The sequence below is a fragment of the Passer domesticus genome, chromosome 9 (assembly GCF_036417665.1).
Source record: "Passer domesticus isolate bPasDom1 chromosome 9, bPasDom1.hap1, whole genome shotgun sequence".
NCBI classification, from domain to species: domain Eukaryota; kingdom Metazoa; phylum Chordata; class Aves; order Passeriformes; family Passeridae; genus Passer; species Passer domesticus.
Window position 1 is genome coordinate 4,908,531 of NC_087482.1, and position 25,353 is coordinate 4,933,883.

A 25,353-nucleotide genomic window follows, 5' to 3' on the forward strand; every position below is an offset into this window, starting at 1 on the left:
TTTAAGTGAACTGAATATTTAAGGTGTGATATGCAAATTTATTTCAAAAAATAAAATATTTTAGTGCTTTTGTTATAACAGACAAAAGAAATAGAAGTAAAAGCTAATGAAACACTGTAAAGAATATATTAGAACAATAATATGATTCGTGAAAAATCGGAAAAAAATTAAGTATATAAGATACAAACCAGATTTAAGTTCCAAGAAACACTAAAAGTAACATTAAATCAGATAGGATATAACAAAAGCCGTTAGATATTTAATAAGGATCAAATTAAAATAAAGGAAAAAAGCCAAGTATAGCTGAAAGAAAGAGAAGTGTACAGACTAATTACAACTTTAGAGCTAAAATGTCAAAGAAATAAAACTATAACAATTAGAAATAAGCAGATGCTATCCTAAATCCTGAAAAACAATTTAAAAGGCTCTTATAAATCTTATGAAGTAAATACTGAGAATGAGACAAATGACATCAGTGACTAGATCCCAAGGTGTAAGCTCTGCTACCAAGAAGATACACATCTTGGCCCTTTGGCTGCAACCCAAAGGGGCTTTGAGAGAGCTAGAGTGTTAAAACTGCAGAGGATTATTGTCCCTGTATCAGTCATCCAAGCCCAAAAAGAATGAGCCATATGCACACTCCCAAGTTAGTGTAGTACGCTATAATTTTAACAAATTCAGAAGGTGCACTATGAGTAGTAAAAGACACTGGAGTAAAGAAAATGTGAAATAGAGCAAAAAGAATAAAATGGCAAAATTTGTAAGCAATATATGAAAACTTTTTGTTCTGTAAGAGATAGAGAAGAAATAAATCCTGAGAGTAGAATAAAGCAAATTGCTCAAGAATTAGAAAACAAGAACATGAGAGAGTTATAAAGACACATTTTAGCAGGCAACATAAGAAAACATGAAAAACTTATTTTACAAATATTACCAGCCTTAAACGACTATGGAGTCACAATATATCTAAATTACAATAAGCACATGCATTGATATAAAAAAATAAAATTGACAATCCAAAGAAAAGAAATTAAAGATTTAGAATAATCTACCTTATGAGAAGAGCTGTTAATTTTATAACCTGACTAGTAGTATAAAAGCGTAGTTTTAAGTTTTATAAATACTAAACATAAAATTAGAAAATAAGTAAGCTTTGTCAAAGTGTATCCTAAAAGTACAAATTTAATAAATTAATAGAGAAAGGGAGGGATTCTGATAGATTGTATGCACAAATTCATGCTGAGACTACAGTAATCTTGCCTAATGAAAATCCTAGCATACCAGAAGAGGGTTCCGGGCAATCAACATGCACCAAAATCCTAGCCTGAATATTCGTCCCCAGAAATGCTGATTCCAGAAGATTATTTCTCTGACCAAACCTCAGCAATGTGCATTCGATTTGCATCATCTATAAGATAAATGTGTGCCTCCTAGAATGCATATTGCAGGAGATTTTCCTCCAACAAAGTGAATTTTTTACCAGTTTTGGGGAAACTCTCAGCAAGAGCTGCAGCAAGAAAGGAAAAAATACATGAATATGCAAAAAGGATAAAAACAACCATAAGAAAGCAGAAAAACTGCTGCCCTCCACACCGCTTGGAGCTTGGAAATGGACAAAAAAGACTTTGAGAGAGCTGTCCCTTCGTGATGCACAGGGGAGAGAAATGCCCCACCTGTCTCACCTGACGCTGTCAGCCTGCTTCAGGGCCAATCTGATATTTGCTTCTAGGTTTTCTACGACTGAATTTTAATTATGGAATAAATTCTCCTTATTAATCAAAAAAAGCTAATTCATTTAAAACATGCGGGACTCCTGGGACCCTCATCAGGCAACCCAAAATATCCCTTTGTGCCTCTTCAGGTCCAGGCCCAGATGATCCCACAGAAGGAAATGTGCCCTCAGCCCAGGGATGCTCAGCATGGGCTCCCCCATGCCCTCGGGGCCCCGCTGCTGGGCACAGCAGCCCCTGCCTGGCTCCTGCCTGCCCACACCGTGGCCATCCACGGCTGCTCCTGGGCACGGAGCTCAGCCAGTGCTGGTGCCGGGTGGGCTTTGCTGCTGCTACCACCCGACATAACTGTGAAAACTCCAACTCTTTATTTGAATATAAAATGTGGGCCACGCCCTGCCCTGCCAGGCAAGGGCTGCCCACCTTCAGTCCTGGCCGGGGAACAGGACCAGGGGGCTCAGGGGCAGAGGTTCTCGTTGAGGAGCGGTGGGTTTTGGGATGGCCTCGTGACACTGCTGCAGCCACGGCAGGGTAGATAGGGGCAGAAGTGGAGAGCTGAGGTCATGGCTCAAATTCTCGCTGCCTGCGTTGTTAGGCTGGTCTTCTGGAGATGGAGAGGAGCACCTGTGTAGAGAGGAGGTGGCTGAGGCCCCAGCTGCCAGTGGCACACAGGGACCCTCCCGCACAGCTGGGCCCAGTCCTGGCCTCCACGGCTGCTCCTGGACATGGAGCTCAGGCAGTGCTGCTGCCAGGTGGGCTTTGCTGGTGCTACCTCACAGGCACTCGCGTGACAACTGCATCTCTTTATTGCAGCAGAAGAGCTGATTTGGGAAGTGCTCTGCTGCCCCATGTCTTCAGCCCCACTAGCTGCCCACACCCACAGTGGCACTGGGCCGCCCCCAGAAAACTGTCGAATCTGGGCTGTGGCTGCAGGGCACAGCTGCTCTACAGCACAGGTGGACTGCCTTGGGGGTAGGACTGCCCTGAGGGTAGGGACAAGGAACAGGGTGAGGTCTGCTCTATGATTTCCGAAGGTGATTATTCTACAGACCATCAGGGGCAGGCCAACACTGCACTAAAGGCATACACCAACTTACAAACAATGCAGGGTCCCAGGGGAGGATCCAATCTTTAGCCAATTGGGAGAAACTGAGGGTGGAACACCAGGCGGGGAATACAAGGTTTAAACCAATTGGGGATTACAGGGGAGGGGAAGAACTTAAACAAACCAATGGGGTTCCGAAGGATACAAAATTGATAGGAAAATTTCTAGAGCAAGGGGCAGGCTTGGAGAGGGACTGACATGCAATGGGAGGAGGAACAGTGAACAAAAGGGCAGGTCTTTGGGGAAATGGACAAGTGGAGCAAAACCAACACATGGGGTAAAGGAGCAAGCCCTTGGTAATAAAATATGCTATAACAATAGAAAATAAGGGGAGGGGTATAAAACTGACTGCTAGGACCGAATTACAATCAAAGACATGAACTGCAGTGCCGAAACTCTGAGTTGAGGTTCAGTTGAGCACTTCCAAATAATTTCCTGGCAGAAACAGATAGCCAGACTTGCCCTTATCACATGCAAACAGGGGGTTCCCCAACAGCAACCCATTCTGAGGCTCTTCTGGGAATGGGAAACACGTGTTGTGGGGTCGGCCACATCTGTGGGAGCGATGGGGAGCGTGAGCCCGTGCTGTGCTGCACTGCTGAGCTGGCAGCACGGTGGATATGGGCAGGACGTCCTCTGTTTCCCCCAGAGCTGGGGCCTGCAGGCACCTTGCCGGCCCTTGGCACAGGCTGTGCCAGCCAACAAAGCCCAGCAGGCCGGGAGGAGAGCCCGGGGGCAGCGCAGCTGCTTGGGCAGTGGCTGCTGCCAGGGACACGGGCCAAAGCCATCCCTGAGCAGCCACTGCCACCTCTGGCCCTCCCTAACAAATTCTAGGTTACATCTGTGAATTGCATGCTACACTTTCCTTCATGTTTTTCCCAATACCAGGACGTTTCTATGTATAGTAATGCCCTTGAGAATCTCTGATTATTTTCAGGTTTTCTTTTCTTTTTTTTTTTTTTTTTTTTTAGTTGAGACAGATGAAACAGCCTTATTGGTCTTAGTTTTGGCAGGTCTGTTTTTTTTCTTTGCATGATGGTTTACTTATTATCTACATTTAAGCTTGTTTTTATTTATGGGTTTTTTGTTCCCCAAGCAATTATTTTGACAGTCTTTTGTTCACTTCTTACTTAATGTTCCATAGATGAATAGTTTGGACTCTCTTTTTATAGTAATATGAAGATCTGAGAAAGCTCTATTTTTAATTTTGATAACATTCTCTCTCCCCGCTCCTAGCTTTCACAATGATCGTTTTTGAAACATCACTGAGGATAGACAGAGTTATTTGGGAAATAACCAATAGGCTTGGCTTAACCTGGGTATTGGATTATTATTTTCAGTGCTATAAACCTACATTGCTTCAAGGTTCACACCACGGTCCTGATTTGTGGCTCAATGCATGGATGACTGAATTAAAAGAATGTTTGTGAGGCAGCTGAAGAGCTTAGACCTCAGCGATTAAAATTCCTGGGAGGAGGAGGTGGAGGAAGAAAGGATAAAATCCTGATTCAAAGTGTTTTTTCTCACTTCTAGTATGCCAGAAGTATGGTAGACTACACCTGTATTCAAATGGCATTTACTTACAGAACAACTCTCTACAGTGTCAGACTCCAGGAGAAATGACTCAACACTTTGCCTCCCAATGCATCAGCTTTAATTCTAGTGAGAGGTAGACCTTAATTACAGTCCGATTAGAGCAAATCAACAAAGCAGTCTTGCCATTGTGAGAGTGGCAGGAGGAATTTGCTTGTGAACAGATGAATATGTCCCACTCAGTAATGAACAAAATTTGCCCTGACTTGGAAGAAAGTAGACAAGGAGCAATGCAGTATTTGGGTTTTATTCAGGGATAAATGGGGCAAGAAGCTGTAACAACTTACCTGTTTTACAGAACACAAGTACTGATATGGCCAATAATGAACCCACATGAAGGGATCTTCAGGACATTCCTTTATTTCTCTAACGAGGAATGGGCAGCAAAATGCTGGCATTTATCTGAACTGGAAGCCGTGTTCCTCTCCTGTTTCTCCTTGAGCACACTGAGTGTTATTTGCAGACTTCACTGTCCAGCCCATCAATCCTCTCATGGCCAATTGCTAAATGGCACTAGTACCAAAATACAGGTGCCAGCACAATCAGCCCAGCACTAATGCAGCACTGCTTTGATGGTGCACAGGAGCACAGAATGGCTTGGGTTGGAAGGGACATTTAAAGGCCATCTTGTCCCAATGCCCTGCAATGAGCAGGGGACACCTTGAACTAGGTCAGGTTGCTCAGAGCAGGAGCTTGAATGTCTGTAGGGATGGATGTCCACCTCTCTGGGCAACCTGTGCCAGGGTTTCAAAAGCAAATGTGTAAAATGTGTTTGTTTCATCTAGTCTGAATTGACCATCTTTTAGATTAAAACCATTCCCTCTCTGTCTGGTCACAAAAGGCTCTACTAAAAATTCAGTCCCGTCTCTTTACAAGCCCCCAGAAGACACTGAAAGGCAGCAATCAGGTGTCCCTGGAGTCTTCTCTCTTCCAGGCTGAACACTGCCAGCTCTCCCAGCCTGTGTCTCCAAAGCAGAAGGGCTCCAGCCCTCACAGCATTTTGTCCCTCCTCTTGACTAGATCTCACGGGACCATGTCCTTCCTGTCTTGGGGACCCAGAGCAGGATGCAGTACTCTGTCGTGGGAGAGATCGAGACACTACAAAGCAACACAGTCCATTTCCAGAAGGCTTCAAACCCTGTTTTTATTCTAGCCTGCATGCTTTTTCTCCATTCTTACAAAGCTCTTAAGTTTATACTTTACACATTGGTCACGAGATACAAACAAAATACTCACTGAAATAGGGAGTTGCAGGTTTCTCTTATTTATCCTTCTTTCTTTCTTGGTTTCTATGTCAACAACCTTGGTAGAAAATTCTTTCAGGGGTTAGCATGGATCCTCTTATCAAACTTCTCGATGGCTCACAGAGGTCACTGTAAAACCTCTTCCACAGTACTCCAGGTGGGGTCTCACCAGAGCAGAGAGGTGGAATCACCTCCTTCAACCTGCTGGGCACTCTCCCTTGGATGCACATGGCTGCCTCATGTCCAGCCTCTCTTCTAGCAGCAACCCCAAGTCCTTGGTGGAGCTGCTCTGCATCCCTTCATGTCCCAGCCTGTGAGATCAGCTGAGCTGGGACTGTGTCACAGCCCTTGGGCAGAGCAGCTGGGCAGGATGAGCTCGCTCCCGAAGAAGGCAGATCCAGCTCCCGAAACAACTGCATCCTGGCCATGAGCTCACAGCAGGCTCTGAGGTCCCAGAGGTCCCAGAGCCCCGTGGTTGCACAGCAGCACAAGGAGCCAGCAGTCAGTCCCTGAGCACAACTGTTGCGGCAGCAGCGACGGTGGCAGCAGCGGTGCTGACGTTGGGACAGCGGTGTCGGGACAGTGGTGGCAGCAAGAGCTGCGGGACTGGCGGAGGACAAGGCACCATGGCCCTTGCTCTGCGCCTCCTACTCCTGCTGCTCCTGGCCGTGGCCCTGCCTGCCAGGGCTGCCCAGGCTGCTCCGCTGCAAGCGCAGGGAGCAGGTGAGCCGGCAGCCTGGCTGCCCTTTCCCGGCACAGCGCTCCCTGCTCCCCGGGAAGCGCTGGGGATGGTTTTGCCCAGGGCTTTGGGGAGGGGTTCCTCTGTGGGAGGGAGGGAGGGAGGGAGGGAGGGAGGGAGGGAGGGAGGGAGGGAGGGAGGGAGGGAGGGAGGGAGGGAGGGAGGGAGGGAGGGAGGGAGGGAGGGAGGGAGGGAGGGAGGGAGGGAGGGAGGGAAGGAGGGAGGGAGGGAGGGAGGGAGACCCCAGGGGCCTGGGGCTTCCTCAGTTTCCACTCCAAGGATGTTCCACAGAGCTAGGAAATAGTGTGGAGAGTGACCGGGGCAAGGCCATAGCTCCCCAGCCCCTGGTACTGCTTTGGTCATGGCCATTGACATCTGGCTCCCATGGCCTTATCCGACCCATCCTCATGAAGAGGAACTACCTTTCTCTAATGTCCTCGAAGAGACAAGACCCAAAATACAGAAGACAAAAAAATCCCTGGAGGCAGCCAAACATCTGGACCAGATGATGAGTGCACAGGTGAGACGCCATGGTCAGTGCATTTCCCTCCCTTGGTCAGTGCATTTCCCTCCCTTTCAGTGCCCAGATCCCTAAGGCAGAAGGAAATTCCGGTACACCATGGAAACACTTCTGATCTGTGCTCCCTTCTAGGTGAGGGTGCTGGGATGGCTTCTCCAGGAGCGGGGATGGAAGATGATTTGGAGCCCTTGGGAATTTCTGCAGGTTAGTTCACCAGTTTCCCTCAGAGAATAATTATTGTAATCCTGGAAGAAAAAGGTGACAGAAGCTTCTCTGGCTGTTGAGTTCCAGGTGTGTCTGCAGGGAGGACTTTTCAAGCCCCAGGGCTGGATGCTGCACACAATCCCAGCTCCCATGGCAGGGGTGAGTAGTGTGTCCCTGCTGACACCGCAGGCTGAGTCCTATTTTTGTGGGATCCATCCACATGAACTGGAAGTACTTTTAAGGTCCTCCAACAGGCAGTACCAAAGAGGAGACAGTAAGTTCCTGGAGTCAGCAAAACATCTGGGCCAGATGCTGAGTGACCTGGAGAGATGCTGTGGTGGGTGCATTTCCCTCATGCTTCCCCTGGGACTCAGCAGCCGGGGGCTTTGGCTGCACATCTGGACACGCTGTGCCCGGCACAGTGGGAAGGGATCCATGGCAGCCTCACTGCCCCGCTGCTGCTTTCACGCCCTGCAGGGCTGTTTCCCAGCCTGGCCTGGCTGCAGCTTCTGCCCAGCCTCTGCAGGAAGGCATTTGGCATCTGCCACCGGGGAGCCCAAACTGCACCATAGGCCATGCCCACCCTGAGATCCTATACAATTTCCCAGTCTCCAGGCAGATCAGGAGGGGTGGTGCTTTGGAGAAGACAGGGGCCTGTCCAATCCCAAAAGCTCATCTGATTTCCTCATCCTTGTCCATGACATTCACCAGTGTTAGCTTCTGAAGATGACACCTCCCCAATGGGGAACTGTCCCATCTGATCCATCTGTCCCTTTCCTTTCTCCAGCGATTACCCAAAACTTGGCACAGAAGGTGGCTGATCCAGGAAGAAGCAGTGGCTCAGTGGCAGCCTCTTCTGCAGGAGAACAGGCAGTTCCAGGCACTGGCACAGCAGGTGATGCCTCCAGTGTCTCCTGAGAGGGCCTGACTGTCCCCCGGGGCTGGGGGAGCTGTGACGGGGCAGGGAGGGCCAGGGCTGGCAGTGGCTGCTCAGGGATGGCTTTGGCCCGTGTCCCTGGCAGCAGCCGCTGCCCAAGCAGCTGCGCTGCCCCCGGGCTCTCCTCCCGGCCTGCTGGGCTTTGTTGGCTGGCACAGCCTGTGCCAAGGGCCGGCAAGGTGCCTGCAGGCCCCAGCGCTGGGGGAAACAGAGAACGTCCTGCCCATATCCACCGTGCTGCCAGCTCAGCAGTGCAGCACAGCAGGGGCTCACGCTCCCCATTGCTCCCACAGATGCAGCCGGCATCACAACACAACTGCCCGATGCCCAGAAGGGCCTCGGAAGGGGCTTCTGTAAGGAAGCAGGGTGCTGGGCAGGGTTAATGGCAGGCCTGCTTTTTTTGGAGTTTATCTTCATCTTATGCTGTGTCCAAATTAATTTTTACTGGAAGAGGAAATGGTGAGTGCTTTCTTCATCTTTTCCTGAAACAGCTTCTTATGAAGATCTAATGCAGACAGGAAACATTCACAGGGAGGCTGCAATGGAGTTGTGGCCAGTCTATGATTGTCCAAAGAACTCTGCTGCTGCCCAGTGCTTCCATTGGCCTCTCAATTGCTGGGCCTTGTCCTGGGGGCCCCGTTGGGGCTGCAGCCAGAGCTGGCTCCCACTGAGGCTGCCTGGCCAAGAGCAGCCCCAGGGGCACAGGGCAGAGGCAGAGGGAGGTGGGGAGGAGAAAGAGCAGGGCCGAAGTTGCCCTTGAATGTCAGAGGCGCTCTGGGGCCCGCTCCTGGCCAGGGACCCTGCCCAGAGCCGTGCCCTGCTGGCCGGGGCCTTGAGGGGCAGCTGTCCAGCTGGGCCCAGCTGTGCACGAGGGTCCCTGTGTGCCACTGGCAGCTGGGGCCTCAGCCACCTCCTCTCTTCACAGGTACTCCGGTGCATGTTCAGAGGACGCACCTAAAAACAGAGGCAATGAGAACCTGAAACTTTATCCCAGCTCTCCACTTCTGCCCCTATCTGCCCTGCCGTGGCTGCATCCCCGCCATGAGGCCGTCCCAAAACCCACCCCTCCTCAACGAGACCCTCTCCCCCTGAGCCCCCTGGTCCTGTTACCCGGCCAGGACTGAAGGTGGGTAGCCCTTGTCTGCCAGGGCAGCGCTTGGCCTATATTTTATGTTCAAATAAAGAAATAGAGTTTTTGCAGCTACGTCTGGGTGGGTAGCAGCAGCAAACCCACCCGGCACCAGCACTGACCGAGCTCCATGCCCAGGAGCAGCCATGGATGGCCACGGTGTGGGCAGGCTGGAGCCAGGCAGGGGCTCACAGGCATATTTTGGGGTCCCTGCTGAGGGGTGCAGGGATCCCTTATGAGGCACAAAGGAGTATGGATGGCCTCTCCTAAGGTGTGCAGGGATCCCTCATGCGTTGGGCAGCAGGGTTAAATTTGAGGGGGTTTTTTACTCTTCTCAGCACAGCACGGGGACACTTGGCCGAGGTTTTGCCAAGCTGGGAGAAAGCCTCTTGCAAAGGCTTGGGCCCAGCCTGTGGGCACAGCGGGCGGGCGCAGCCCATCCCCTGGGCCAGGCCGGGCTGCTCAGGCCGGGCCGGGCCGGGCCAGGCTCGGGCCCCGGCAGGGAAGGGCCGCGGCCCTGGGCTCTGCTGAGGCTGCTGAGCTCCGGCCTGCCCTGTGCTGCAGCCCAACACATTGACAGCCATGGCCGTGCCCTGGGCCACCGCAGGCACCCGGGGCTACAGCTGAGGCCGTGCCTTCTGCCACTGAAGGGAGGCTGGCTCTGTTCCCTCGCAGGGCACAGCTTAGCTCCCAGCACCTTTGTGAACCTGCCTGCCGGGGAAGTGCTGGGGGGCAGAGAGTTCCAACCCTTCTCACTGGGAAGTGTGTCTGGTGGTGTAGGGATTTTAAATTATTTCCCTCCAAATTTGTGTCCTGGCAGAGGGTTAAGTTTGGTCGCTCTCAGTAGGGCGCTTTTCTTCTTGGCAATCAGTGGGGCTTCAATGCAGCCAGAGTTGAAGGAGGATCTCTGGCCGCTTGAGCTGTGGTTGTGGGACTGGCTTCATCCTTCCTTTGGCTGTGATGTGCACTGGTGCTTGTGCAGGCATTTTACAGTAACTGGCTTCAGTTCCTTCCTCTTGCCACCAAAAACTGAGAATAAACCTCTTTAACACCACTGTAGTATTAAGAGGCAGGCCTTACTTTCTTGACTTGCTGGATGCACAGGCCATTGGCATCACAGGGCCTTCTTGGTGAGGTCTTCAGATACCCTGGTGGTCACAGAAGAAGGAAGCTGAATTTTCTGGGAAAAAGATAGTTTCCCATGTGTGGAAAAGAATAACCTGTCACTTCCCCATCCCTTTCTTTGTAAAGTGATACAGGCAAGTGCGTTTATATATCTCTATCTGCTTTGTCTATCTATCTATCTATCTATCTATCTATCTATCTATCTATCTATCTACTATCTATCTATCTATCTATCTATCTGTCTATCTATCATCTATCATACTAATCTATTGTGGTGTTGCATTTTATTCAAATTGTATGCTCTGTCTCAAAAATGTACCCCTCAAAAATATATGGTTTATTCCAAGCTGTGTTCCTCTCCTGAAGTCTCATGGATCTGCAATCCCATTGGCCCAAATCTTATTTCGCACCTACTTTGAATTTCCCTCTTAAGCTGTGTGAGGAAGACCAGATGTTCTCATGGCCCATCTCTCCCCTAGGCTCGTCCTCTCTCCCCCTCCCTTTCCCTTTCTCCCTTCTGCCTCTGAAACCATGTTACATCCAGGGCTGGGACCCCCAATAAACCCTCATCTAATCATCACCCTCAGAAGCCGTGTGGAGTCTCCTCTCTGGAGAGCTGGAAAAGAATACCATCCATCTTTGGTATAGCAAAGCTTGAGTGCAGGAGCAAACCTGAACTGTGATTTCCTTCTTGCTAGACATATGCTGGCTTGTTTAGATTGACTTTGAACTGAAATCCTGAACTGAAATCGCAGAGAAGCTTTGGGAAGCACTCAGGAAAAGTGCCATGTTCGTGTGCGGGTTATAGAGCCCACAGGACAGGGAAATGTCTTTGCAGTGGGCACTGCCTTTTATTCCAAGGAGTTGTTATTGCTGTGGGCACCAACACCTGTGTCATTTATTCTACTGGAATCCTTGTGAAAAAGTTCTTCTTTGCCATCGAGATTTTTGATCTGAAACTGCCCAAAGTTTTCCATCTCACAGGTTTCTGATGGTGGTTTTTCGTTTCCAGTCTGTTGTTGGCCCATGAAGATGCTGCTTCGATTCTGAAGGCCCCCATACATGGGTACCAAGCTGAAAGTTCTCCAGTGCTCCACAGCAGCACAGTTATCCACAGGAGGGCCAAGAGCAGCTCCAGAAGCTCCAAGGGATTCTAACAGATGAATTTCTGTCCCTCAGGAAGGCAGGGCTGGGTCTGAAGTAAAGGGTCTAACCCTGTACCCACCACTGCATGGCAGCAGCTGTCCCACACTTTGTGGAAGGCACATACATGTGACACTCTTAATTCAGCACTGGGTTAGTCAGTCTTATAAACCTCTTAAAAAAAACCAGACCAGGCAAAAAATATTTATATTTTAGTTGGTTGGGGTATTTTTGGCTTTTTTTTTTTCTTGGTTCTTTGCTTTGGTGCTCAGAGATAATGAAGGAGATTTTCTGTTCAACTTGCCTGTCAGTATGCAGGGGGCATGAAAAGAAGATCAGTTTTTCACCAGCTGGTTAAGGAGCTCTAAAAGCAATTGTGCTGTCCCTAATCAGGGGGTGGGGGCACTTCTAACAGTCTGGATTGCCCCCACCTGTGTTTCCCTCCTTACCAAAGTGCTGTGTAGATCCAGAGCCTTGTGCCTTGGCCTGATGGTACAAAATCCACCCAATATCCATCTGTTTGCATAAATAAAGGCTTTGTTCTCATTAAGATGAAAAGCTGTATGGGTAGCCTGCAGCTTATGTTCCTTTGTTGCCTGGACCCCAGTCAGTGCTGACATCTAAATGACTGACCAGCCCCAAGCTGCTCTTAAGACTGATTTGATCAAAGGCACTGAAACTCTGTTGAGTGCAAGTTCTCCAGGAAAACAAGCACAGGAACTTGGATAATGTTGGTGACAGAAGCAGAGTGCAGAGTTGAACCTCTGAGGACACCTCACTGCTGCCTCCCCCCACCCTTTTATTTTTAATTCATTTAATATTCTGAGTGCCAGCTCTTGCATGAAGTAGGTCCTCAGCAAGGAGCTGCTGGGCCTCCTGGCTGTGTCCCTTTGTGCTCCCAGTGCTTCTGGTCTGGTTTGGCTGGGAAACTTGTCCATCCTGCCTCTGTGTTTTCTTCCTATCTTTCCAATGCACAGCCCTTTCCCACTGCTTGGCATTTGAATACTCTGATTACTTCATTGGGTAACTTGCATCTTGCACTCCATGACATTAAATTGTGTTGCTCTGACGCTGTCCTATTCTGAGTTTCTGGAACACATTTCTAAGCCTTCCAGCTGTAGCCCAAGGGAAGCTGTTTCTGCCTTGCATCACAAAATTTGCAGATTTTTTGCAAAGACAGCCCGTTACAAAGGACTTGTTGTGTGCATTGACATCTGAGGGGCTGCTTTCTAAGACAGATAAAAAACCCATGAACAAACAGCAAACCAACCAAACAACATATTTTTAAAAATTACTTTATTTTTGCCTCTTATTTTTAATCTTTTCCAAGCTGGCCTCCATTTCCACTGCAGTGTTTTTCTTTGGACAGAAAAGCCCCCTTGCCAGATGATGCGACTTCACAAGAGAAACAGAACTCACACACAATGCATATATGAAAGCTAAACATGGAGATTCCCATTATCACAATCATCATCATTGAGTTTCAGACAATTTGGTGTCAAAATGTTTCCAGAAGGGTGAGAACAGTATCTCAGATCCCCTGGCTACTTTGGTGTCGTAGCCACTTATTATCTCTCCTTTCTTATTATCTTTCCTTTCTGCACTTCTGTAGTTGCTCTGCCCATTTGCTGCTCTTGGATCTCTGCCTCCTTCACCTGATTTTTTATCTTTTTCTGGATTTGTGGGGATTTTTCTGTTGGTTTTGCTTTTTTCTTGGTGGTTGTTTTGTTTGCCTATTTTATTTGGTCCCTGTTAGAGAGCCTTTTGGGCAGATGCTGTGGCCTATGTGCACAACCCTGCAGATAAAAACCAATGGACATTCTGTGGATTTAGAAGCATGCTTGCCAACACTTGGGGTATGTGCCTGATAGCAGAAGCTTGCTGCCCTTGGACAGCCAGCCTGAGAAAGTTTGCCAACTGAAGAAGATGTGAAAGTACATGGTCTGAAGATTCTAGCAGAGGATGAGAAAATGTTCTACTGATATTGCTGACAAGCTGAGCTACATGACCAAGATATGTTTAAGAAATAGTCTTTGTTTTAGGTGTAAGTGCTTTGTTAACCAATCAGATACTTTCCCATGTCGCTTGAACCCTGGAACCATATAAATGTACCCTGAAACTAACAGTAAATGGAGCATTGATCATACTTCTATGAGAACTAGATCTTTGACTCTGGAGGCCCCTCTTCCTTTTTCCCCCTACCCCTACTCTCTCTCTCCAGCAAGAGGTCCCGGTTGTGCTTTAGTTTTTTGTGGTTTTATTAATCTACTCAACAGCAGAATCAGCTTGTGATTTCTATTATGAAATTTTGATATACAGGTGTAGCACATAAAGGTTGTTTTTGTTTTTAAAGTCATCTCAGACACAGACCTGCAAGCTCCTGTGACTTTGAGAACTGAGTGCTCTCAGACAGCAAATTGTGCATGAATAGGAAACTTGTAGTTCCCGTCTACATTACACACAGCAAAATGTCAAGTGGTTGGAATTGTTGTAGATAGAAATTGATCAAGCCAATTTAATAATAATAAATATATGTATATAATTTATTGTGTGACTGATATACAGGCTTGAGATCCACAATCAAAGGGACAGTGTTGAGCCTGGATGGACACTGGGTGAACACTGATCCGACCTCTATCGCATCAGACCCGCTCTGTTCACTAAGGCAGTCTGGTACAGTCAGGTTTTATACCCTTTCTGTTTCTTGAGGCAGCGTCTCTCTTGTTCTTTTCATGGTCAAACACATTCATGATGTCCTCTTTCTCCAAGTTGCACTGGACAATGTGGTTCCTGGCAAGCTGTGAATGCTGACAGTAGGGGGTACCTGGTATTTGGATACCAGTTCCCTGATAACTTCTGCTATCTCAATCTCAGTGCTTGATGAGCGTTGACCGCCCAGGTTTGGATTGTTTGAGAAATGATCCATCTCCTTCCCCAGATAGGCTCTTTTAATTGCAAATTAGATCCCTCCTCACTGCTGTCTGCAGTTTTGCAATGGCATGCAGCAGTCTCTAAGCATGAAGCAATTCCATGTGGATTTGAAAATGCTTTTGTGTATTTCTTTTAAACATTATAACATATCTTCCTCTCATATTCTACATAAGCACAAATTACCTATATCACATATTACAGAATGGTACCAATTCTAGCCTTTATTTTGCCTTCTTTTGCTGCCATGCATCAAACTGGGTCAGACTCATCAATGACCTGGGTTCTTCCAGGATGGGGTGTGCAAGGATGATCCCTCAGCTCATGTGTGGACCTGGTGTGTACCAGGCCAGAGACGTGAGTGTCATCCATAGCCAGCCCCTGTCTGCCAAGAGAACAGGGAGCTGCAGCTCTGAGGAACTCAGGGGTGAGGCAGCAAACAGCCCAAATGCCTAGTTTATATCAGTTACTGGTCAGGAGGATTTACTGCTGAGAGATTTTTATCTTCCTACCCAGAGCTGGAAAAAAAGAGCTCTCTCTCTGTGAAGAGACTCTTTTCAACAGGTTCCAGCTCTTCTGCTTGTCTAAATTAAAAGCAGAGCCAAACTCTTCTGTTGGTCACATCAAACCAACATAAGTTTCAGGAGTCTGTGGAAGACATAAGAGTGTCAACATTATTTCATTTTATAATACTTACAGTCTTCTAATTCAGCCATGGGATAATTAGGCCATCACTCACTATATCAAATAACTGGAAAAAGCACTGGAAAAGAAGTTTTTTTACAACTAAGTTTTAAAAACTAATGAATGCATTTCATAAAGAAAACCATGTAGTAAGAATACAGTAATTTAAACATCTCAAAGCTCTTTGATAATGGAGCCCTGAACCCCAGTCATGTGCAGTGCAGCCTCGGCTGTCCCTTTGAGGCCATACAACTACCAAGGCTCAGGGCTGGGATGAGCCTTTGCCCAAAACCAGCTCCAAGACTGACTGGGAATCAGTCCAGAGCAGGGCTGACACAAAGAGCAAAGTCTCAAGGCCAAAGCCAAACTTTCATCATGTTGGATTTGTTTTCACACTGATCTGGAGCAAATTTGCCTGACCTGCAACACCACTCTTACTGTAAAACTTTACATGAGGTACTAAATAAGCACTGTCCTGTCCTGTCCTGAGCTGTGCTGCCCAAATACTGTGGAGAACTTGCTCTGCCTCTGCCCTGTGCCCCTGGGGCTGCTCTTGGCCAGGCAGCCTCAGTGGAAGCCAGAACTGGCTGCAGCCCCAGCGGGCCCCCAGGACAAGGCCCAGCAATTGAGAGGCCAATGGAAGCACTGGGCAGCAGCAGAACCCTCAGCAGAGATACTTGGACAGCCATGGACTGGCCACAGCTCCACTGCAGCATGACTCCCAGTGAGGCTACCTATGCAGGAGCAGAGTTATAAGAAAACTGTGGAGAAAAATCAACAACTGACTGTCTGAGCCCGTACAGTTTGCGAATGCCAAGATAGCAGCCTATCAGCACAAGTGGCACAGTGAACACTGTCACCACTGTGCCTATCATGCAGGTCCTGAACACATCCTGGGGGCAGACAATTCTTGGGAAGCGCACTGGATCCGGGGCATATATTCCTGTTTCATTGATAACGTCTGTGGGAGCAATGGGGAGCGTGAGCCCGTGCTGTGCTGCACTGCTGAGCTGGCAGCACGGTGGATACGGGCAGGACGTTCTCTGTTTCCCCCAGAGCTGGGGCCTGCAGGCACCTTGCCGGCCCTTGGCACAGGCTGTGCCAGCCAACAAAGCCCAGCAGGCCGGGAGGAGAGCCCGGGGGCAGCGCAGCTGCTTGGGCAGTGGCTGCTGCCAGGGACACAGGCCAAAGCCATCCCTGAGCAGCCACTGCCACCCCTGGCCCTCCCTGCCCCGTGACAGCTCCCCCAGCGCCAGGGGACAGGCTCAGGCCCTCTCAGGAAACACTGGAGCAATCACCTGCTGTGCCAGTGCCTGGAACTGCCTGTTCTCCTGCAGAAGAGGCTGCCACTGAGCCGCTGCTTCTTCCTGGAACAGCCACCTTCTGTGCCAGCTTTTGGGTCATCGCTGGTGAAAGAAAAGGGACAGATGGATCAGATGGGACAGTTCCCCATCAGGGAGGTGTTGTCTTCAGAAGCTAACACTGGTGAAAGTCATGGACAAGGATGAGGAAATCAGATGAGCTTTTGGGATTGGACAGGCCCCTCCCTTCTCCAAACCACCACCTCTCGTGATCTGCCTGGAGACTGGGAATTTGCAGGGGATCTCAGGGTGGACATGGCCCATGGTGCAGTTTAGGCCGCCTGTCAGCAGATGCCAAATGCCTTCCTGCAGAGGCTGGGCAGAAGCTGCAGCCAGGCCAGGCTGGGAAACAGCCCTGCAGGGTGTCAAAGCAGCAGCAGCAGCAGCAGTGGGGCAGCGAGGCTGCCATGGATCCCTTCCTGCTGTGCCGGGCACGGCGTGTCCAGATGTGCAGCCAAAGCCCCCGGCTGCTGAGTGGCAGGAGATGGCTGAGGGAAACCACGACAACTCTCCGGTTCACTCAGGATTTGGTCCACTTGTTTGGATTCCTCCAGGGACTTACTCTGATTTGTAGGTTTTTTCCTTCCTCCTTGAGTACCTTAAGAGGAAGTATTTCCATTTCTCCAGAAATGGATTCCACAGAACCAGGGCACAGCCTGTGGCGTCAGCAGGGAAGCACTACTCACCCCTGCGATGGGAGCGGGGCTTTTGTGCAGCAACCAGCCCTGGAGCTAGAAAAGTCTTCCCTGCAGACACACCTGTAACTCAACAGCCACAGAAGCTCCTGTCACCTGGTTCCTGACAGTGTGTCAATGATTATTCTCTGAGGGGAAGTTGAGAACTTACCTGCAGAGGCTCCCAAGTGTTCCAAACCATCTTCCATCCCAACTGCTGGAGAACCTATCCCAGCAACCTCACCTAGAAAGGGAGCATAGATCAGACCCATTTCCATGGTGTGCTGGGATCCCCCTCTGCTTTTGGGAACTGGGCACTGCAAGGGGGTCGAGTAGGCTGCGGGAGCCAGATGTCAATGGACAAGGCCAAAGCTGCACAGGGGCCTGGGGAGCTCTGGGCTGGCTCCTGGTCACTCTCCACCCTCTTTGCAGGCCCTGTGAAACATCCCTGGAGGGGCAGGCACTGACACACAGCAGCAGAGAGGGCAGCTGAAGCCTCAGCAGGGCTCAGGCTCAGAGGCACAGCAATTACCTCCTGGGCCTGTGCCTGGCATCGCCTCCCTTCCTGCAGCAGAGGCTGCCAATGAGCCAATGCTTCCTCTGGGAAGCTCAGTCTTCAGCAAGGCATTTCGTTTCATATCTGCAGAACGAAAAAGGAACAGGTGGATTAGGTGCAGATGTTCCCCTTTCTGGGAGTTGGAATCTTCAGGAGACAATACTGGTCTAACTGATGGATAAGGAACTGGAAATCAAAAAAACTTTTGGGATTGGACAAGGCACTCTCTTGTCCAAGCAGCTGCCATTCCTGATCTGCCTGGAGACCGGGAAATTTCAGGGCATGTCAGGCCAATGGTGCAGTTTGGGCAGCCTGTCAGCTGATGCCAAATGCCTTCCTGCAGGGGCTGGGCAGAAGCTGCAGCCAGGCCAGGCTGGGAAACAGCCCTGCAGGGCATGAAAGCAGCAGCAGGGCAGCGAGGCTGCCATGGATCCCTTCCCACTGTGCCGGGCACGGCGTGTCCAGATGTGCAGCCAAAGCCCCCGGCTGCTGAGTCCCAGGGGAAGGCTCAGGGAAATACACTCACCACGGCGTCTCTCCAGATCACTCAGCATCATGTTCCGAAGTTTGGCTGCCTCCAGCGACTTGCTGTCTCCTGTGTCTTGGTTCTTCCATCTAGGAGGACCTTAATGGAAAGTGATTCAATTTCTCCTTCAGGCCTGAGTGGCAGTGAGGGCACCTGGGTGACTGGTGCCCTCCAAGGCACTCCCTCAGCTCTGCCTCCCACTCAGGAGCACAGGTGGTTTCTCAGTGAGCTTTGCTTGGGTGGTATGTGCAAAGTGGTGAATTATTGGTGGATCAGGCTCTGATGTTGTACAGTTCAAGAAGCTGATGACATAGAGAGCCTTGCAAAGTCTTTCAACTGGAGAAATGATTTTTGTTTCTCTCTATTGCTGATTGAGGACTCTTTTGAGGGTGTGATGGGTCCTTTCTATGACGGATTGTCCTGTGGGGTTTGCAGGTATACCTGTCTTATCTTCTATTCCCCAGTCACTGAAGAACTCTTTCAACTTGCGAGAGGTATAGGCAGGTCCATTGTCTGTTTTGATCTCCTTTGGTACTCCCAGGGTAGCAAAGGCCAGGAAAAAATGTTTTATGGTGTGCTGCGAGTTTCTCCTGTATGTGTTGATGCAAATACTGCTCCTGAAAATATATTGACCCATACATGCACATACTTTGACCTTCCAAAAGGTGCAAAGTGGGTTACATCTGTCTGCCACAGCTGGCAGCTGTTTAAACCTCGGGGATTGACTCCCGTCTCCATAGATGGTATCTGGTAGTTTTGACGGTTTGGGCATGTGGCAACAATAGCTTCTGCTTGATCTTTTGAATGCTTGAACATTCTGATAAGGGCAGGCACATTTTGATGAAAAAATGAGTGTGACAACTTTGCCTGGGCAAAGATGTTAGGGACATTAGCAGTCTCTATTGCCATGGCTAAGGTGTCTGCTTTCCTGTTCCCTTCTGGAATGAAACCTGGGAGGTCAGTGTGTGACCTCACGTGCATTATATGGTAAGGTTGTTTTCTGTGGGAAATTAAGCGTGTTAATGTAGAAATCAATTGGTATAACTTTGGATTGGAAACCTCTTTGAGAAGAGCATGTTCTGCTCTCATAGCTATGCCAGCAACATAAGCTGAATCTGTGACCAGATCAAAAGGTTCGTTTTTGAATTTCTCAAAGGCTCTGACAACAGCTGCTAATTCTGCAATCTGTGGAGATCCCTCCACTATTTCCATGTCAGATTCCCAGTTTTGGGTCTTAGGGTCTCTCCATGTCATTACCGACTTGTGGGATGACCCTGAGCCATCTGTAAAGATGGTTAGAGCTTTGAGAGGTGTTCTACTTTGGATTAATTTTGGGGTCAGATGAAAGGTTACATCACAATTAAAAAGCTTATGTTTTGGGATATGTACTGAAATTTGGCCTGTATAGCTGTCTAAGGCATACTGGAGATTTTCATTGGTCTGGAGCAAATGTTCCACGTCCCCAATGGTCACTGGCAAATATATGCATGTGAACACACACCCTGCAAGGGAGCGGAGGTGTGTTCTAGCCTTTTTTATTAAATGTGCCATAATTTCTTGGAAGGTGGTAATTGTCTTTGTGGGTTGGTTATTTGTAAAGATCCATTCCAGTATTAGTAAAGGGTCTCGAAGTTGAGTGTCCCATTGGAAGATCAGTCCATAGAACCAAGGTGCTTTTCCCAGAATGACGAACTGGAAAGGCAGGCTGGGCTCAAAGCGATGGGCTTTGAGTGAAGACAGGGCTTCTTGGACCTTGGTGATGGTATCTCGGGCTTCTGCTGTAAGAGTGCATGGAGAGTCCAGATCCTCCTTGCCCCAAAGAAGGTTGAACAGTGGAGTGAGGTCCTCTGTTGTAATTCCTAGCAGTGGACGTACCCAGCTGATGGATCCGCACAGACTGTGTAAGTCTCTCAGGCTATTTGGCTTGTCTTGGATGGTGAGCTGCTGGAGTCCGATGGTCCTTTCCCGGATCTGGAGTCCAAGGTAAGTCCATGGATTGGTGTACTGTATTTTGTCCTCACAGATCTCGAATCCTGCCTTTTCTATGGTTTCAATAGTCTTTTTAACTGCTTTGTCCAAGTAAGCTTTTCCTGATGCACAGACTAGGATATCGTGCATATAGTGATGGATGATCGCATCTGGGAATAGGTTCCGAACAGGAGACAGGATGTGAGCAACATACCACTGGCATAGAGTGGAACTGCATTCAAGTCCCTGAGGAAGATACAGCCAATGATATCTTTTGAGTGGAGCCTCTCTGTTAAGAGAGGGGACGGAGAAGGCAAACCGTGGAGCGTCCTGGGGATGCAGCGGGATGCTGAAGAAACAGTCTTTAATATCAATGATAGCAAGTGTCCAGTCTCTAGGCAGCATCGATGGTGAGGGCAGGCCAGGCTGGAGGTGACCCATGTCCTCGATGACCTCGTTGATTTTGCGAAGATCGTGGAGGAGCCTCCACCTGTCCGTTCCAGGCTTTTGCAGTACGAAGACTGGAGAGTTCCAAGGGCTGGTGGTCTCTACGATGTGGCCTTTGGCGAGCTGTTCATCCACAAGGGCATGTAGTGTGCGCAATTTGACTTTAGAGAGGGGCCACTGCTCGATCCAGATCGGGTTATGGCATTTCCAGGTGAGACGAGGAGTGTCTGGCAGTGCGCGCTCCTCAGTGGCCCCAATTAGAATTCCGGACTGGGAATATACGTAGGGAAGCACCCTACTGGAATAAAATGTGCCTGCCATAGAGGATGATGGGGGCCCTTACCATGAACGGGCGGATGGTTGCCAACTTGCCTTCAGGCCCTTTGACGAGGATGTTGTACTTGCTCCGCATGGAAACTGTAGCTCCACCGATCCCTGTGATCATGCCTGCCACAGGTTGTAGCTCCCAGTGAGCTGGCCATTCTGAGCGGGCGATGATGGTCACGTCTGCACCGGTGTCCAGCATCCCTGGTAGGTGGATCTTTTCTCCTCTGCAGGTAAGACCGCACTCGATGACAGGCTTACTCGGTCCCACAACTTGTGTCCACATTGCTGTGGGGTTGAGAGGAAGCTGTTCTCTGTGATTCTTAGGGAGTAAAAAGGCTTGTGCGAACGGAGTACCCTTTGGAAGAAAAAATGGTAAGTCTGTGCAGTACATCTGGACAGAGATTTCTTGGCCCGAGTACACTGTTTGTACTTCTGGAACAACAAATATTTCCTTTGGGCTACGGAGAGTATCACCTATAATTAGGATGTTAGAAGGACCACCTTTTGGCCCACGTTTGCCTGTGGGAACACGATAAACATTGTCATTTTTAAAGTCAATGGACATAGCAGTTACCAGTAGCTGGCGGGTTCCCCTCGGTATTGCTCTGTGTGTTGGGTCCTCCTCATGTGGTCTGGAATCTCCTGGGATGGTGCGTGACTGGCTGTGGATGGCCTTTGATTTGGTGTCCTTGCCTGGGGCCCCACCACGCTCCACTGGAAGTTTCCCGGACGCGGCTGATAGTACTGCTGATTCTGGGACCTTTGGTAGAAATTGTGAGGGTACCTGGGAGGTGACCTCTCTGGACAGTCCTTTATAAAATGTCCACAGTCTCCGCAGTGGTAGCAGCAGACCTGGTCTTTAGAAGCTATTATTGCATATGCACCAGAAACTCCTTCTGCAACACCCTTAGTAACTGCTTGGGCCACTGTATCTTCAGTGGACAGGTGGCGTGTGCAGCTTTCCAGCATTTGCTCTATGGTAGGTTCTGTGTCTAAGGGTAAGGCTCTCAGAATTGCTTTACATTTTTCATTTGAGTTACTCATGGGAAGCTTGCACAACAGTTCTTTTCTTGCCTCTGTGCTCTCTATCTGTTTTTCCAGAGCATCCTTAATTCTATCTACAAATTTGATAAAGCTTTCATCTATTCCTTGTTTAATACTAGAAAAGTGTTGGGTAGAAATAGAGTCATCAGGGGTAAGAAGTAAGGAGGTTTCTGCTGCAATAACCATGTCTTGTAGTGTTGTCTTAGGTAAGGTATCAGCTTGGTGAGAGGGTTTCTGCAAATCCCCTTCACCAGCCAGCTGTTCGACTGTAAAGTTTGACTTATCAGCATCAGCAGCATAGTTATCTGATAATGTTTTTAATTGCTTTTTCCAATGCCTTTCCCAAAGCATGTACTCGGCGGGAGAAAGGAGGCACTGGGCAATATTTTTAATATCGCGGGGTACCAGGACATGTGCTGAGAATGTAGATTCTAGGGAATTTCTAAAAATATGTGAACTTCTACCATGTTCTTTTGTACAAGTTCTTTATTTGTAATAGGTTCCCATGTCTTTCTAGTAGTAGCACCGCCCCTTTTTTCCTTTTTATAATCTACTGGAACGGCAGTAATTCTCTGAGCCAAAACGGAAACAGGCGCAGTTGCACTCGGAGATAACGCAGAGCAAGGTCGCTCACAGGATGCCGCGGCTGCACAGTGGAATTCACGTCCAAGGGGGAGGGGGGGACACAGGCAGGAGCCTCGGGCACGGCAGGGGTGGGGGAGGCGGCACAAGGGGAGGGGGGGACGGCAGGACACTAGGAACCAGGGGAAGAGTGGAGGGTGAAGGAATGTTATCAGCACGATTAGCATTTGATGGAAAGGGTTCTGGTGAAACAGATAAGTTAGCACTTTGTTCATAAAAGGTTTGCACTGAAGTTACAGGTTTTTTGTTAGTTTTTTCTATGGCTTTGGTTATAATGTGAAATATAGGGATAAACTGAGTTACAGAAAAATCTTGGTTAGTGTGAAACTTATATATCGTGGTCCCAATTCTATCCCAATAGGAGTCTAAAGTGGTAGTGTATGTGTTAGTATCCGGAAAGTGGGAAAGAATCAATTTTATAAATTTTTTCAGGTTAGTTTTTGAAAGGTTACCTTTAGAAAAAGAAAAGTTGTTAGAAGATAGGATTTCTAGGATTAGTAAATATAAATCTCTCTCATTCTGGGATTGTTTTAACATACTGAGCTTCGATCCCATGTTCCCGTTCCCTGCCAGCAGAAAAAAAAAGAAAAAAGAAAAAAAAAAAAAAAAAAGGGGACCCACGGAAAAAGTTTTTTGCGTGCAAGAAAGGCTGTTTCAAAACGTACACTTCTTCAGCCAGATGTGGGTCAAAGATCTGCCAGCAGGTAGTCTGCTGAATCAGTCTCCTCGAGCACTTTTTGTGCCCAGATGTCAGCGGTTTGAGGGTCGACTGACAGCCTTTCAGAAGAGTCCTGCTAAAACGGAGGGCTTCTTCTTCCAGGACGTCTGGTGAGCGAAGGCAGTGACAATTTCAAGAAGAAATGCTGCTCCTCTGAAATGCCAGGTCCAGCATTCAGTTTGGGTGCCAGTTTATCACGGCAGTTTCCCGCCAGGCTGATGCCCAGCAGGGTGCCGGAGCCAGGATAACTCAGTGGAGGCTCAAGCAGCCTAGGCAAGCTATAGTGATTGGAGCTCTTAGTGATTATCAGCTCAGTGATTTCAGCTCGTGGCTTGCTAGGTGCTGCAGCAGCAGACGCAGGGAGAGAGAGGAGAAGGCCGTGTGAGGTTCCACAGGATTCTTTATGCAGGTGTGCCACGAAGGTTCCCAGTGACAGCTCTTGTGCCGAACCGGGCAGAATCAGGGGTTTTTATACCCTACAGGGGTTTTGAAAACTGTCCAAGAGAAAGGGTCAGGGGAAAGTGACCTATGGGCTTACAGAGAGATAAGCAGGGTCGGAAAGGCGGAAGAGAGGGGCTGCTAGGGTCCAGTCATGCTGACCTGGCATTTCCTAGCTCAGGCGTCTGACCGCCAAGGAGGCCTTGCAGCCCCTGGGCCTGCTACACTGACCCACAGGGTGTCAGGTCCTGCTCTGACTCTGGCTGTGGGTTTTGGGTTTTTTTCGTTTGTACTGTTGCATTTGTATTTTCAGTTTTCCTAGTAAAGAACTGCTATTCCTATTCCCATATCTTTAACTGAGAACTTTTTAATTTCAAAATTACAACAATTTGAAGGGAGGGGGTTGACATTGTCCATTTCACGGAAGGCTCCTGCCTTCCTTAGCAAAAGCTGTCTTTTCCCACCAAGACACCTCCAATGCTCTTACAGAGAAAAAGAATATGGACACTTTATTAAGTAATCGATTTCTAAGCCACCTCCAATCTAGTATAGAAAACAAAGCCAACTCATATTTGGCAAGAACAATTCATGTCAAACCAATCCAGTTTCCTTTTCTGACAGGGCAAATGGCTCAATGGGTGAAAGAAGCAGTAGATGTGACATTTGTACTGTAGTAATATTTTAATGTGTGGTATTTTTAGAAACAACACTTAAAAATCATAGGATTCCATTAGAACATGGAAGATGTCACCTTGTGCTGCAGCAGAACTTAGAGGGGGGGGAAAAGGGAGTTTAGGGAATAGTGACCAATGATTTGTCCTGTGAGAATAAATCCCTGGGCACTGCATAAAAATGGGACTTGCCTGACTTCCTAAACTCTCCTGTCATCAGGCACTGGCAACTACACACTCTTGATACAACACCAATAGTAAGTATACAATTTCTTGTGATGTCTTTTGCACTGAAATGAATTGAACTCAAGCTTTTCAGGAAGGAATTTATTGAAATGTACCTTTAAAGTTGAGCTGACTCACTAACTTGACAGGGATTAAAAAGTAAAAGCTGAAAGATAGTCCAGACACAAACCTGGCACACTCATCAGAGTAGGAAGATCAGGATGGGCACCTGAAGAAAAGAACTATGAACTATTTGGTCAACTAGGCTGGTTTAGGAACCCAGTGACATGACAGGGGCAGTTCAAACCCTGGCACAGGAATCTGTGCTCTCAGAAGAAGTTCATGTTTAAGTCATACAGATTGCAGGAATATGAGTCTGGAATATGAAATCAGGAATAGGTGATTATAATTACACACTCCAATTTAGGACAACATTTAATCACTTGCAGGTACTTAAACACTTTCTTGACTAAATGCAAACTGTTGTTTCCTGCATTAGGGATTATAACTTAAGGTCATGGCTGGGATTTCAGATCTAAGTGATAGCAAGTAGGTCTCAGATGAAGGTCTAGAAGAGGGATTTAGATGCTAAAAGAGCTTTTAAAATCTGAGCCTAAAAGGAGAAAGCATTTCCTTGATAAATATGAAACTATAAACATGAGCAGTGTGTAAAGC

General features: G+C 48.4%; 1 protein-coding gene across 1 annotated transcript in view; it reads right to left on the reverse strand.

The window, feature by feature from the left end:
- The window catches only part of LOC135308310 (uncharacterized), a 39,447-nt gene extending 18,389 nt beyond the window's left edge, over nucleotides 1-21,058 (reverse strand). The window contains exons 1-4 of the mRNA XM_064433251.1: nucleotides 20,986-21,058; nucleotides 20,381-20,455; nucleotides 20,093-20,336; nucleotides 18,199-18,287 (exon numbers count right to left, since the gene is read on the reverse strand). Of these exons, the coding sequence (XP_064289321.1) occupies nucleotides 18,199-18,287; nucleotides 20,093-20,336; nucleotides 20,381-20,455; nucleotides 20,986-21,058 (481 nt within the window). The remainder of the gene's footprint in view (nucleotides 1-18,198; nucleotides 18,288-20,092; nucleotides 20,337-20,380; nucleotides 20,456-20,985) is intronic.
- Nucleotides 21,059-25,353: the final 4,295 nt, after the last annotated feature.